This window comes from Ursus americanus, chromosome 21, assembly GCF_024610735.1.
Source record: "Ursus americanus isolate L20-20 chromosome 21, mUrsAme1.1.p, whole genome shotgun sequence".
Lineage (NCBI taxonomy): Eukaryota > Metazoa > Chordata > Mammalia > Carnivora > Ursidae > Ursus > Ursus americanus.
The window spans coordinates 40,366,251-40,379,836 of record NC_142147.1 but is presented as its reverse complement, the minus strand read 5'-3'; the positions used below and the strand labels follow the sequence as shown (position 1 = coordinate 40,379,836).

Sequence of the window (13,586 nt, the reverse complement as noted above, 5' to 3'; positions counted from 1 at the left end):
CTATTTCTCAGTTGAAGGACACTTAGGTTGTTTCCAATTTTGGTAAATGATAAAAAGAAATAATTATGTGATGTGATAGAGGTGTTAGCTAATGCTATGGTGGGAATCATATTGCAGTACATAAGTGTATCAAGCCAGCACATTATACACCTTACACTTATACAATGTTGTATGTCAATTATACCTCAGTAAAAATGAATTTTTAAAAAATAAAGTACTTTTTTTCTTCAAAAATATCCTCTTGGTATTTTCATTAGGATTACAATAAACTGATTGCTCTTTTTAGGGGGAAATGACATTTCTTTGCTGTTGAAAATTCCCATTCAATAGTCTTTTCATTTATTTAAATTCTGTGTATATTTGTCCCTTAGAAGGAATTTAGAGTTTTTTCAATATTCATTAATTCAACAAATATTTAGTGAGAGCCAATTCTGTGCCTTCTAGTACTGGGTTTGGAGATTTAAATTCGGAAGTTGTAGATATCACTAAGAAAGAAACTTAGCATGTCCCAAGTTCATACACTAAGAAAGTGTATGTAGAAAAGAGATGCAAAGAATGTGATCCGTAGTATAAGACACAAGTAACCAGAAAAGAAGCTGAAAAAGATCGCCCAGTAAGGTAGAGAAAAACCAACAGACTATGATATGATGAAAGTCAAAAGAGAGGGGTGGGAGGGAGAGAGAGAGAGAGATCAGTCATGACAAATGGATAATAAACTATTGAACGTATGGCAATTGAATCATTAGTCCACATTAATCCACAGAGAAAGGTTGGCAGGCCCATCTTCATTTCTTAAATATTTGGTCATTTTGTTCAATGCCACTTAAAAAAAAAATCCATTCTTTCTCCATGATTCAATTAGCTGTCACTATTATGTCTTAAACTATCCTTGAGTCTATTTTTTTTTAAAGATTTTATTTATTTGAGAGAAAGAAAGAGCACAAGAGGGGGGACAGTCAGGGGGAGAAGCAGACTCCCTGCTGAGTGGGAAGCCTGATGCAGAGCTCAATCCTGGAACTTCAGGATCATGACCTGAGCCAAAGGCAGGCACTTAACTGACTGACCCACCCAGGCACCCCTCTTTGGGTCTATTTATGTGTTTTCTACCACAATGACCATCTATTTATCTACTAAAACTAGACTGTTATTAGTCATAAATATATACCTATGTTATAAGACCTAGTGAGAAAGATCCTGCTCATAGTTCTTATTTTTCTAAATTTTCTTGCTTGATTTCAATTCAAGAATGTATTCTTTTGGATAAACTTTAAATCAATCTTCATTAGAACATAGATTAATTTAGATGGATTTGGAAGTAGTTGACATTTCTTTTTATTATTATGTTCAATTAGCCAACATACAATACAGCATTAGTTTTTTTATATAGTGTTCAACGATTCATCACTTGGGTGTAACACCCAGTGCGCATCACCACACGTGCCCTCCTTAATACCCATCACCCGGTTACCCCATTCCCCCACCCCCCCTCCCTTCTGTAACCCTCAGTTTGGTTCCTGGAGTCCAGAGTCTCTCATGGTTTGTCTCCCTCTCTGATTTCTTCCCAGTTTTCCCTCCCTTCACCTGTGATCCTCTGTGCTATTCCTTATGTTCCACATGTAAGTGAAGCCATATGATAATTGTCTTTCTCTGCTTGACTTATTTCACTTAGCATAATCTCCTCCAGCTCCATTTCTACAGTGTCAATTTATCCCATATAAAGATATGATTTAGCCCTCTATCAATTCAAATTTTATTTTGTACTTATCAATAAAATTTTAGATCTTTAGTATGACCTGAACACTTTATATTAAGTCTAGCAGACATGGCAGGCATAAAATCCAGTTGTAAAATGAGCCAACAGGTAAATTAAAATGCTTAAGTTCAACCATTAGGCCAGAGAAGAGCCAGAACTCAAGCCTCCGGCCTCTTAGCCTGTCGTAAGTTCAACACCCTCAATATGACCTTACTGTGCTTTCCTGGTCCAGGACTGTGGAGAGATGTCGCCTGCTATACTACTTCTTTTGTGAGCCATACTCACTGGAGCCCAACACTGCTCCAGTCTCTAGGAAATAAAGGTAAAACCTAGTCCTTGCCCTGTAGCTTCATCAGTAGCCTAGTAATAAATACAGTTGCCGATTGGATACTTTTGGAAGTGGACTCAGAGGATTCATGACACTTGCCACAGGGGACACATCTTGCAAGTAAGATTTAAGAGCCTGAGCTCCCCGTGACAGCAGCATTCCCTCTGGGTTAGTCTCTTCCACCCACTCCCTTTCTCCCTTCTTCCTGTGCCAAGATCCCATGGGGGTCCTGGTTCCACTGGCAGAACTCAAGAACAGCAGTGGAACTGCGTGTTTCAGCAGAAAAGTTGGCCTACTCAGAAGACATCCGCCTAAGCATGAAAGGGCGGATGCCACTGGCAGACAGAGAGGACTTGTGATAAGCCCAGTCAGGTTATCGCTTGAGTCCACCCTGCAATGACCAGGGTGACATTTCAGGGCCTAAAGGCTCTGCAAGGAGGCAAACGCCAGAGGCAGCAATAGGCTATGTGGACATTTTTATCCATCCAGAGTGGTGAATCCTGGGGTTACATATATGTTATTTAATTTAATCCTCACACACAATCCCCATTTTACAGATGAGAGACTAGCCTGAGAAAGACGAAACCGCTCGCACCTGCTCCTGATTCGGCCTGACTCCAGTCCCCACGCTCCCAATGACCACACATGTCACCCCCTTTGCTGTGTCCCGGGACCTCCTGCGAGGCCCACAAGTTCTCCGCAGAGCACACAGACACGGGCACACTGAGCTAAGCTGCAGCTATTTTATTAACAACCAGCCTGACAGAGACTGAAGGAGGCGAGGACAGGTGTCGGGATTCCAGCTTCAGGTGTGAAGAACAGAGCAGGAGGACAGAGCGCAGATCGGGCATTGGGGCAAAGATTCATCTCCTCAAAGTGGCCACAGCACTCTTCTATGGGGCCACTGCTTCAGAGAGGCATTGCTTGCTGGTGGTGATGGTAGCCTGGGAGACAGTAAGACGACGAGAGACGGAAGACGTGAGCGCGAGGCTAGAAGCTTCCTCAGGGGCCCCAGGCACCAAAGCGACAGAGCGCAACTTCTGGCTTTAGCCACTGAGACGATCCAGATGGAAGTGGGGCTCTGAGCCAAAGAAGAGCCATCAAAGTGGGCAGTAAAACAGGCCGAAAACCAGAAGCCTCACAAGGCCAGGGAGTCCCTTCCTGAGAAGAGAGTCTGAGGGCAGGTGACAGGTTTCAACATTCCTACAACAGAGCTGACTGCGCTCCTACACTGGCAGGAGCCGCATTAAGGACTCTTTCTTTCCTGCCGAAGGTTGAAATTCTACTCCTGCAATGCTGGCTCTCCTAACATAGAAAAAAAAATCGCATGAGTCAACACATTTTCTGTGTCACACCAGTATTAGTCCCGTTTTCCAGCTGTGTGTAAACTGGCACGAAAGGGACATGTGCGGTAGAAGAGGCTGCTTGTGCATGCGGCTGCACGTTCTCTGTGCCTAAGACGGAGCGAAGTTTATGTGTGTGATTGTTTATGGCTCTTACCTGTCGTGGAGCCCCTGACTGCGCGGTCTGTTTGTATGTGCAATCTTACAATATGCTGCATGTGTGTCCTCAGGGTGGGGATGAGGGGAAAGGATAGAAATTACCATGACATCCAGATCCAAGACCTTGGCTTTGAGTCCCTTCTCATTGTAGCAATCCTGGATTTTTTCAAGGGCTTCTTTTTCCGGTTTAGTAGCATTGACTAGACCAAGGTTGAAGTCCAGCTGTGACTTACTTCCACCGGCCACGGAACCAAAGACGGTATAAAAAATGGGGCAAGATTTCACTGAAGACACAAACAGAAAACACCTCAAAAAAGAATCACCAGGGTCGGAGGCTCCTGTTTCCCCAGCACTGGAAAGTAATTCACATATCCAGGGTGTTCCGACTCACCTTCCACAGAGACCTGCCCATTCCCAGGATGGCTTACATCCCAGAGAGAGAAAACATTTTCTCTGAGACACTCTCAGCAGAAGGGAACAGCGTGAGGGGCCTCTGACTGCTGCCTCGAGACAGACCAGCCTGCCTGCTTCTGACCTTCCATTAAGCCCCACTACCCCCAACGAACTCTCCCCTACTGTGTACCCAACTAATGACCACCCCCCCATCTCCAAACCTCTCCCTCCAGTCCATGACTGGAAACCTCAGGGGCTTATGCAGGACTCCTGGGGAATGATCTCCCAGCTGCCCCCTAACTTTGTCCCTAGAAGCTATTTGGAGTTCACCATGGGGGATGAGGGAGTGAGCTAGAACAGGGCAAAGATCAAGAAGGCCATCTGTCCCTCTTTTCTACCCTTACCCATCTCGATGCCCAGCTCTTGGGTCACCAGCAAGGCCAGCACAAACAGTGTCCCCTTCATGGTGTTAACTACCAGAATGTTCTGCTCAGGGCAGTGTTTCTGCTGCTTTATAAACTACTACTCCCTGAGCCTCACCCACACCCCTCCTAGGAGCTCCAAAGGCCTGTGGGGAGGGACCTGGCACATGTGGCTCCCTCACTCCTTGGGCTGAAAGCCTCTTGGAGAGGATGTGGTTTTTCCTTTGCCAAAGACCGACTGGAGCTGACATTTCTAAGTGACTCCATCCTGAGCCAACAGCTCTGTTGTCCCAACTGTGACCCCTGTTTTCTGCTACTCCTTCCCCCAAGCTATCCTGGCTCCAAGTCAGTACTCTCCCAATCACAGAAAGGGTCAAGGACAAGTCTATACCACTGCAGGTTGACAAAAGATCATCCAGTCTTTCCTGCGCCTAAGTTTAAGTCCTGGAGATAAGTAGGGGGAGCCGGGCCCAATTGGAGCCTCTTGAACACCGTAACTGCTGCAAGTCTCTGGATCGAGCCCCAAGGGTGGGTGGACACCATTCTTGGGCTCTGAAGCACTCCCTACCAGGGAAATCTCAGGACTCCTGGGCACGTGGGCTTCCTCAAGAGCTCATAATGCTCCAGTGCAGGATCATGTCACCTGCTTCCTTCTCACCCTTAAAAGACCAAATTGCTGGACACCTTCTGGACTCCCAGTGGGTCCAGCCTTGGCCCTGGCTCGCCCCCTTCCATCAGTGAACCTGGTCCCCAGAGGAGCTTGGACTCAATAGCGCATCCAGAAACATCAGTGAGTAGTTGTGGAGTTGTACAGTTTGTCACCCGTGTCCAGTGTGAGCTGGAGCTCTGCAGACCAGAGTGCAAGGTCAACCAGAGATGGCACTCCATCTGCTTAAACTCCCTCAAGAGTTAAACTCAACCTTCGGGGCGCCTGGGTGGCACAGCGGTTAAGCGTCTGCCTTCGGCTCAGGGCGTGATCCCGGCGATCTGGGATCGAGCCCCACATCAGGCTCTTCTGCTATGAGCCTGCTTCTTCCTCTCCCACTCCCCCTGCTTGTGTTCCCTCTCTCGCTGGCTGTCTCTATCTCTGTCGGATAAATAAATAAAATCTTTTAAAAAAAAAGAGTTAAACTCAACCTTCTACTCTAGGAAAGTGGTTTATTGGCACAAACAAGATGAGATAGTCCATGAAAATTCTAGAAGGAAGCTTCCAGTGGCCAAATCTGTAAGAATTTAAGCAACAAAAGAAATGACATAGTATTAGATGACAACCCAAAGTATAAAATTATATCTGTGGGTCCATACTGATGTAAATAAATGATTTAATAAAAGTAAATGAAGAGAGAAGAGAGAGATATTCCTCACAGAAGCATTCCAGATAATACACACAGATATTCTCTCTTCAGGAAATGGAGCTTCTTGCCCTGTCCTCCTTGTGAGTGGGCTAGACTTAGTAACTCACTTCCAAAGAGTAAGGAAAGGGGAAAATCATGAAAAAACCTAGCAAACCCAACCAACCAGTGGTAAGACATATTGATGTCACGTATTGCCACGACATGATGTGACAACATGGTACTTCACCGCTTTGGTGTCTCCCCCAAAACCCAAGGTCTGAACCCCAGTCTAAATTATGAGAAACACAGCAGACAAAATCAGTGTGATGGACATTCTGTAATACCTGGCCAGTCTTCAAGACCATCAAGGCCATGACAAACAAGGAAAGACTGAGAAATTGTCACAGATCAGAAGACACTGGGGAGACATGACAACTAATGCTGACTTTAGGATGTGGATTGGATTCTAGAACACAAAGCAGACATCAGTGGACAAACTGGTGAAATCCAAACAAAGTTTGGAGTTTAGTTAGTAGTAGTATGCCAATGTCAGTTTCTTGGTCTTGACAAATCTTTGCAACTTTTCTGTAAGTCTAGAATTACCTCAAATAAAAATGTATTAAAAAACACACTTGCATTAGTAAAGAACTGCATATACTTCAAGACCTTGTCCAGAAGCCCCCCTGACCTCAGCAAATGTCCCCACATCCGGAGACATCGCAGATGGTTTTGTGGCACCCAATGGGGCTGGACGGACATCAGTGTCCTGTGTCACTCTAGCACCCCAAACTCTGGCTTCACCGTCTCACAGAGCTGGGGAGAACTTGAAGGAAGTGCCTAGTGAAGGACAGCAGACATACGGTCCTTGCCCAGGTGCCCCCACCACACTGAAATTCCATCCCAGTACAGAAAGGGCAAGCATGTCCAATCTGGGGCATAGGGTGCTCACGTTCCCAGCCTGGGTCATCTGTAGGGGCCTCGGCCTGGCATGAGATGACCTCACAGGCATGGCCTCTGGTCATCAAGACTGGAGTGACCCCACAGTAGCCACGTGACAGCTGGAGCTCAGGATTCAGTGCCTCTTCGCCAAGAGCAGTTACCGGATGTGAATCCTGTTTGGCGTGACACTCTGATTGGGTTCAAAAAACTTTGAACTCTGGGCTTCTGCAAACCTGTTCTGTCTCAGGTGACTCAGAGCAAAGGCCAGGCAGGTACCTCCAGCAAGCAAGCATAAGGGAAAATGTTCCTGGTTATCAACACCACAGAAAGAGGTTATTCCTTTCGTCCGTCTCACAAACGTTTGTGAAGCACCTGCTATGTGTCCTTGTCCGGGGGATGCGGTGGCACCCACAGCAGAGCCCTCATTCTCCCAGAGCGCATTACACAGCTAACAGGAAGTGGAAGACAACCAACGGATGGCAAGGACAGCCATGGAGGGAGATGAAGTGGGGGAGAGCTGCGGGTGCTGCAGGGCAGGGGGCTTTGTATAAGGGGTCAAGCCTGTGGGAAAGTCTCTCTTATCAGGTGACGTTTGAAGAGACCTGAGCAGTCAGGCCACGAATCATGTGGCTGGAGGAAGAACATTCCAGGTAGTGGGGGCAGCTCATGCCAAGGCCCTGCTTTGGGAGTATAATCGGGAACACAAAACACTCGACTACTAGCATGGTCAAGAAGCAGAAAGGAGACCAGGGAGGGAGGAGAGAATGGCAGGGAAAAATTCAGAGAGGCAGCAGGCCTTCGGTAGGGCACCGGGTGTACAAAGCACACAGGGATTGTAGGCCATAGAAGCAGCTTGGCTTTTCCTCAGATTGTATCTCTGGAGAGAGAACGGTGTGAACCATATAGAGAAACTCGAGAGAAGAGGCTGGTGGGGGAAAATGCAATTTCTGAGTCAGACTGAAGTATTGCCAGAGTACCCAGGTGACAGGACTTGGTCAGCATGGAAGGGAGGATTCAGGACTCCAGAAACAGACCCAAAGGACTGGCTCAAGGGAGGCCACTGAGCAGGTCAAGGACAGAGATGATGATGAAGGCAGGGCAGGAGCCACCAGAGAGGGGCCTTCCTTTGGCACTTACTAGCTGTGAGACCATTAGCTGAGCACTGGGTTTCCTGAAAAATCCCTCAGCTGAGACCAAACTGTCTTCAAGGCCACAGGTAACTATAGGCTGACATTGGCCATCATTCAGGAGGCCTGATTTGGAAGACTTTTGGCCCCTTTTTCCAGTCCACCTATGAAATTTCAGTTTTTAAGCTCTGGTGACAGCTAACACTTGGACAGAGCCCTCAAATGGGGAAGGGAGGCCAAGTTAGTGTCCTGTGTTGACTCACGGACTTAGGATCTTACCACACATATGTCTCCTCCCTCCATGGCCCCCGGGGCAATTCCAAGCTGCAGCCAGAGAGGCCTGGCAGTGCTTCCTGAAAAGGGATGTGTCAGACACAGGCCCCTCCTGCCCCACTGCAGGCTGGCAGCAGGCATAAAAGTGTTCCAGGCCGGGGAGGGAGCACCTGCCGCTCGCATCATGAAGCCAGCTGGTGCTCTCGTGCTTCTCTGGGCTGCCTTGCTCCTGATCTCGGGCGGAGGTGGGCACCTAGGGGGGTTCTCCGGGGGTTCTCCGGGGGTTCTGACAACTTCCTAGGGCAGTTCTGAGCCTGTCGGGAGGAGGAAAGGAGGAGTGTGTCCTGATGGAGGTTTTTCGAGGGAGTGTCAGCTTGTCTTTGTGTTCCAGATTGTAAAATCTGCTCAGCGGTGCATAAGGATGTCACCCTGTTCCTGACGGGCACCACTGAAGAATATGCCCAAGAAGTGGCACAATACCGAAACGAACCCGTAATACTAGAAAATGCCAAAAGCCTGAAGGAGTGCATTGATGGGAAAATGACAGAAGACGACAAGAAGAATGCTGTCAATGTGCTGGTGGGTCCAGCTCTATGTGTCCATGCTGCTGGCGCCTGTTTGGGGGTCTGTTCAGGGCAGGGCACATGGGGGCGGTGGAGCCCATTTTTCTTCTCCACCACGGCCCTTCTCCACCATGCCCCATGGGGAAGTAGAGAGAATGGTGTGGGAAAGACTCAGCCCAGCCCTGGAGCTGCTCAATACTGCCCAGCCACCAGCCTGGGAGTCTGCAGGCCCTCCTGTGTCCTTGGCATCACCTGGCCTCGGTGTCAGGCCCTCAGCTCTGGCCTCTCAGACTCCAGCCTCGCCAGCTGGTGAGCCTGGACATTTAAACTGTTAGCACTGGGTCCTTCCTATCTCCAAACATGGGTTCCTTTACCTTAACTCCTCAAGTTCCCTATTCCATCCTCCCTAAAACCCTCATTTGTCCTCATTCCCTGGGTCCCCAAGGAAAGCAAGGGAAGGGAGGGGAGAGGAGGAGAGAAGGCCCCTTCCAAAACCCCCCCTCCGGCCTTCTCAGGCCTGAGATGCCCCAAGTGGAAAATCACAGTGAATCCTCTCTCTCTGCTGTCCCAAGAGTGGGAACAAGCTACTGCTTCAAGCAGCAAGTGTCCAAGGGGCAGAAGGAGGAAGCAGACTGGGCCAGCTCATTCCTAGGGACTCCCAGGTGCCCACGGGGGCCTCTGCAGCCCTGCCAGGACCTTCTCAGCAGCCTCCTTCCATTCTACCCAAGAATGCCCCCCATCCCCACAGTGACGCCTCTTCTTCACTCTGCTCCACTGGAGGAAGCTTCTACGCCTACCTGGGATTCTCTTGTGGTCCAGGAGATTGGGAGAAATCCACTTTTGCCTGCTCAGATCCAGAAGCCATCCTCCAGACAAACCCGCAGGCTCCTCTCCAGGAGGTGTCCACAGACCGTTCAGTAGAGCTTGATGTCTCTCGTACCCCCTGAGGTCTCACCAGGTTTCCTTTCTCTTCGCAGAATAAAATATATGCAAGTCCTTTGTGTTGACGGAGCCATCTCTGCCAGGAGCCCCAGGGATGTCACTTGACTGATCACTAAGTAGTTTCTGCAGCCTGCCATGTCCAGGTGTCTGATTAGAGGATTCCAGCAATAAAAGCTTTGCAATTCAAGGACACTGCTTGCTCCTTTGGCTGGGTTTTGGGGGCGGAGGGGAGTCGCAGCAGGGACCTCCAGTGTGCCTTCCAACGGCGGCTAGATGTGAATGCCGCCAGATGGTTCTTCCTCCATTGAATTCCACAGGTGGGAGGAGGGGTGGTGATAATTAGAACAGCCAGAGTGTCTGAGCACTTCTGGGCACCAGGACCCACAGGGGGCACAGGCCACCTGGCCCAGAGTGACACCTGGCTCTCGGCCTATGGCCCACCGCTCTGACCCCCAGGGTCTGGCCCTGTGATGGCAAGGGGCATGTAGGGAGCATAAGCAGGTTGGGGGTCAGAGACTCTTCTTCTCACCCTCGCACAGGTGCCCCAGTATGTATATTCCACCGCTCCCCCGTTCTACATATTTAAAAGCTCTTGGGCGGGGCGCCTGGGTGGCACAGCGGTTAAAGCGTCTGCCTTCGGCTCAGGGCGTGATCCCGGCGTTACGGGATCGAGCCCCACATCAGGCTCCTCTGCTATGAGCCTGTTTCTTCCTCTCCCACACCCCCTGCTTGTGTTCTCTCTCTCGCTGGCTGTCTCTATCTCTGTCAAATAAATAAATAAAATCTTAAAAAAAAAATAAAAGCTCTTGGGTTTTCGTAAGGAGAGCAGGGCTCCGAGAGAGATGAGCTGGATGGGTTTCCAATGTCATGGATGAAGACTCACCCTCGTCTGCGGCGAGTGCAGGGAGTGAGGGGCGTCTCATCCAAAGGTGAGAAGGTGATGAGACATCTTCGGTCCTCAAACACCCTCACCTTCCTTCACTGCTCGCTGGCTTTCCCCACCACTCAGGAGCTTGCTGAACCACTCAGGCTCACCCTGAGAGTGTGAAGGCGTTTATGCCCACAGGGCAACCCTCAAACAATACGGACCCCAGCCTCCTTGACTTCTGGTGGGTCAGTTCCAGGTGAATTCCACCTGTCTTTGATAAGGTGCCCGGTGGTCTTGAGTCCCCGTTGCCCACCCCTGTGGCTTTTCTCACTTTCCTGTTTCACTCCCCTTAGTCCCTCACTTGAGCACCCTAAGGTCACCTCTCAAATAAACTGCCTGCCCCCAATTCCTTGTGTCTGGGTCTCCTGTGGTGGGTACACAAACTGACACAGTGACCCACATCCATCTTCCTGACCAAGAAGGAAAGGCAACCAAGTAGAAGAGAAGAAGGTGTTTGGTGAAGGCAGCAAGAGGAAAGGACTAGAAAAGCCTGAGGAGCACCTTCCATACTGAGGCTGTGAGGGGCTAGCCCATACCACATTCTTTCAAGAGAGACACAGAAGGCATAAGAATAAATCAGAAGGATATCTAACCCATTTTGGCCCAGTTGCCAAATAAATAAATTTGGAAAAAATTTTCCAAAAATAAAGCAAGGCCTGAGATTATTGGGGGAAGCCCCAGACTAAGAGAGACCCTGAAAGGAGGCCAGGAGGAATAAGGCAACACAGGCTGCAGGCTGATCATTAAAGTCCAGGGAGACTGTGTACAACTGTCCAATGTGGGTTCCAGTGCGCTCACTGCATAAGCACAGGCTTACAAAACACCCCACCTCTCAGAAAATGCCATGAAGTGGGAAAAAACAGTGAAAAATAAACTTCTGTTTCTCTTTTTCTTCTCAAAGTCCCATGAAAAAGATAGTAAAAGAATTTAAAAGTATAAGCCCACATGGACAAAAGGAACAGCACAGGGGTTATCACCAGGTGGTTAAATACAACATGTTTTCAGAGAATCTGGTGCCTGGGTGGCTCAGTCGGTTAAGCGTCTGACTCTTGATTTTGGCTCAGGTTGTGATCTTAGGGTCCTGAGATTGAGCCCATGTCAGGCTCCATGCGAAGCATAGAGCCTGCTTAAGATTCTCTCTTTCCCTCTCCCTCTTCCCCTCCCCCCTCCAAGTGCTCTCTTTCTCACAAAAATAAATAAATAAATAAATAAATAAATAAATAAATAAATAAATAACATGTTTTCCAAGAATAGAAAGCAGAGAAAGATGTGCTAACTCCAGGCAGACAAAGTCACATCTAATAAGTAAGGGAAAAACCAATTTTTTCTACAGAATTCCAAAGAGGTTTGGGCTTCCAAGGCACTGGGCAGTACAGTGGATAAGAGTAAATAAATCTGTAAAGCCAAAAAAAGGCAATGGATGGGAAATTTCTATGTGGAACCACTGAAATCTCTAATCTCACTTCCCTATCCCTTTTATCCCCAGAACACCTGCATCCAGGTACACAGCCGCCAAGAAGGAAACTGGAGAGGCAGTATGATGTAATGGCTAAGAGCATGTACCCTGGAGCCACACTTCGCAGGTTCAAAATTGTTTGCATTCAAAAAATCAATGATTCGAATAGCACCTCTGTAAGCTAGAACATCAAAAAGGAGAGTCTTCAAAATTTAAAAGGAGATATCATTCTAGAAAGGAAAAAAAATGGATCAATAAGTTGCTTTAGTGTGTATAACCATAGAAACAAGAGTTTTCTTTTTCTCTTGAAAAGTTTGGAGATAATTCAGTAATATGCAGACAATATATGTATGTAATAATAAAGGATGAGCAAGCCTAATCTAACAATGTACAAAAATATATGTTTTGGGGGGCGCCCGGGTGGCACAGTCGTTGACTGTCTGCCTTCGGCTCAGGGTGTGATCCCGGTGTTCTGGGATCAAGCCCCACATCAGGCTCCTCTGCTATGAGCCTGCTTCTTCCTCTCCCACTCCCCCTGCTTGTGTTCCCTCTCTCGCTGGCTGTCTCTGTCAAATAAATAAATAAAATCTTAAAAAAAAAAAAATATATATATATATATATATATATATATATATATGTTTTGGGGACACCTGGGTGGCTCAGTTGACTAAGCATCTGCCTTCGGCTCAGGTTATGATCCCAGGGTCCTGGGATCAAGTCCCGCATCAGGCTCCTTGCTCAGTGGAGAGCCTGCTTCTCCCTCTGCCCCTCCCCCTGCTTGTGCATTCTCTCTCTCTCTCTCTGACAAATAAATAAATAAATAAAATCTTTAAAATATATACTTTCCGTCTGCAAAAACACCTACAACTATCATAAACTTAATGGGGAAGGAGTCAATGTTTTCCTCCTAAAATCAAGAACAAGGCAATGATGACCACTTTCACTGTTTCTTTTAAACACTATACTGGAGGTTCTGACCAGTGAAATAAAGGAATAAAAAAGGAATACATACTGGAAAGGGAGAAGTAAAGTAATGGATGAATGGATAAAGAAAATGTGGTATGGGGGCGTCTGGGTGGCTCAGTCGGTTGAGCGCCGGACTCTTGGTTTCAGCTTGGGCCGTGATCTTATAGGTCACGGAATTGAGCACCACCTTGCACTAGCGCTCAGTGCAGTCTGCTTGGGATTCCCTCTGCTCCTACCCCTGCTTGTGCACTCTCTCACTCTCTCTCTCAAATAAATAAATCTTAAAAAAAAAGAAAAGAAAAGAAAATGTAGTCAACCTTTAAAAAGAAGGAAATCTTACTATATGCAACAACATGGATAAACCTTAAGGACATTATGTCAAATGAAATAAGCTAGTCGCAGAAAGACAAATACTGCATGATTCCCCTTATATGAGGTATCTAAAGTAGTTAAACCCATAGAGGCAGAAAGTAGAATTGTAGTTGCTAGGGGCTGAGGGGAGGAGGAAACTGGAAGATGTTGTTCATTGGGTATAAAATTTCAATTATGCAAGATGCAAAAGTTCTAGATGTTTACTACATAATATGGTGCTTATAGTTAACAATACTGTATTCCAAATTTTGTTAAGAATGTAGATTTCATGTGTTTCCCATGACAATA

At 47.5% G+C, this 13,586-nt stretch overlaps 1 protein-coding gene across 1 annotated transcript; it reads left to right on the top strand.

The window, feature by feature from the left end:
- Positions 1-8,255: 8,255 nt before the first annotated feature.
- Positions 8,256-9,759, top strand: LOC123791439 (major allergen I polypeptide chain 1-like). Its single transcript, XM_045796239.2, has 3 exons — positions 8,256-8,316; positions 8,463-8,650; positions 9,612-9,759. Exons 1-3 carry the CDS (start codon positions 8,256-8,258, stop codon positions 9,639-9,641), a joined length of 279 nt encoding a protein of 92 aa, XP_045652195.1. The 3' UTR covers positions 9,642-9,759.
- Positions 9,760-13,586: the final 3,827 nt, after the last annotated feature.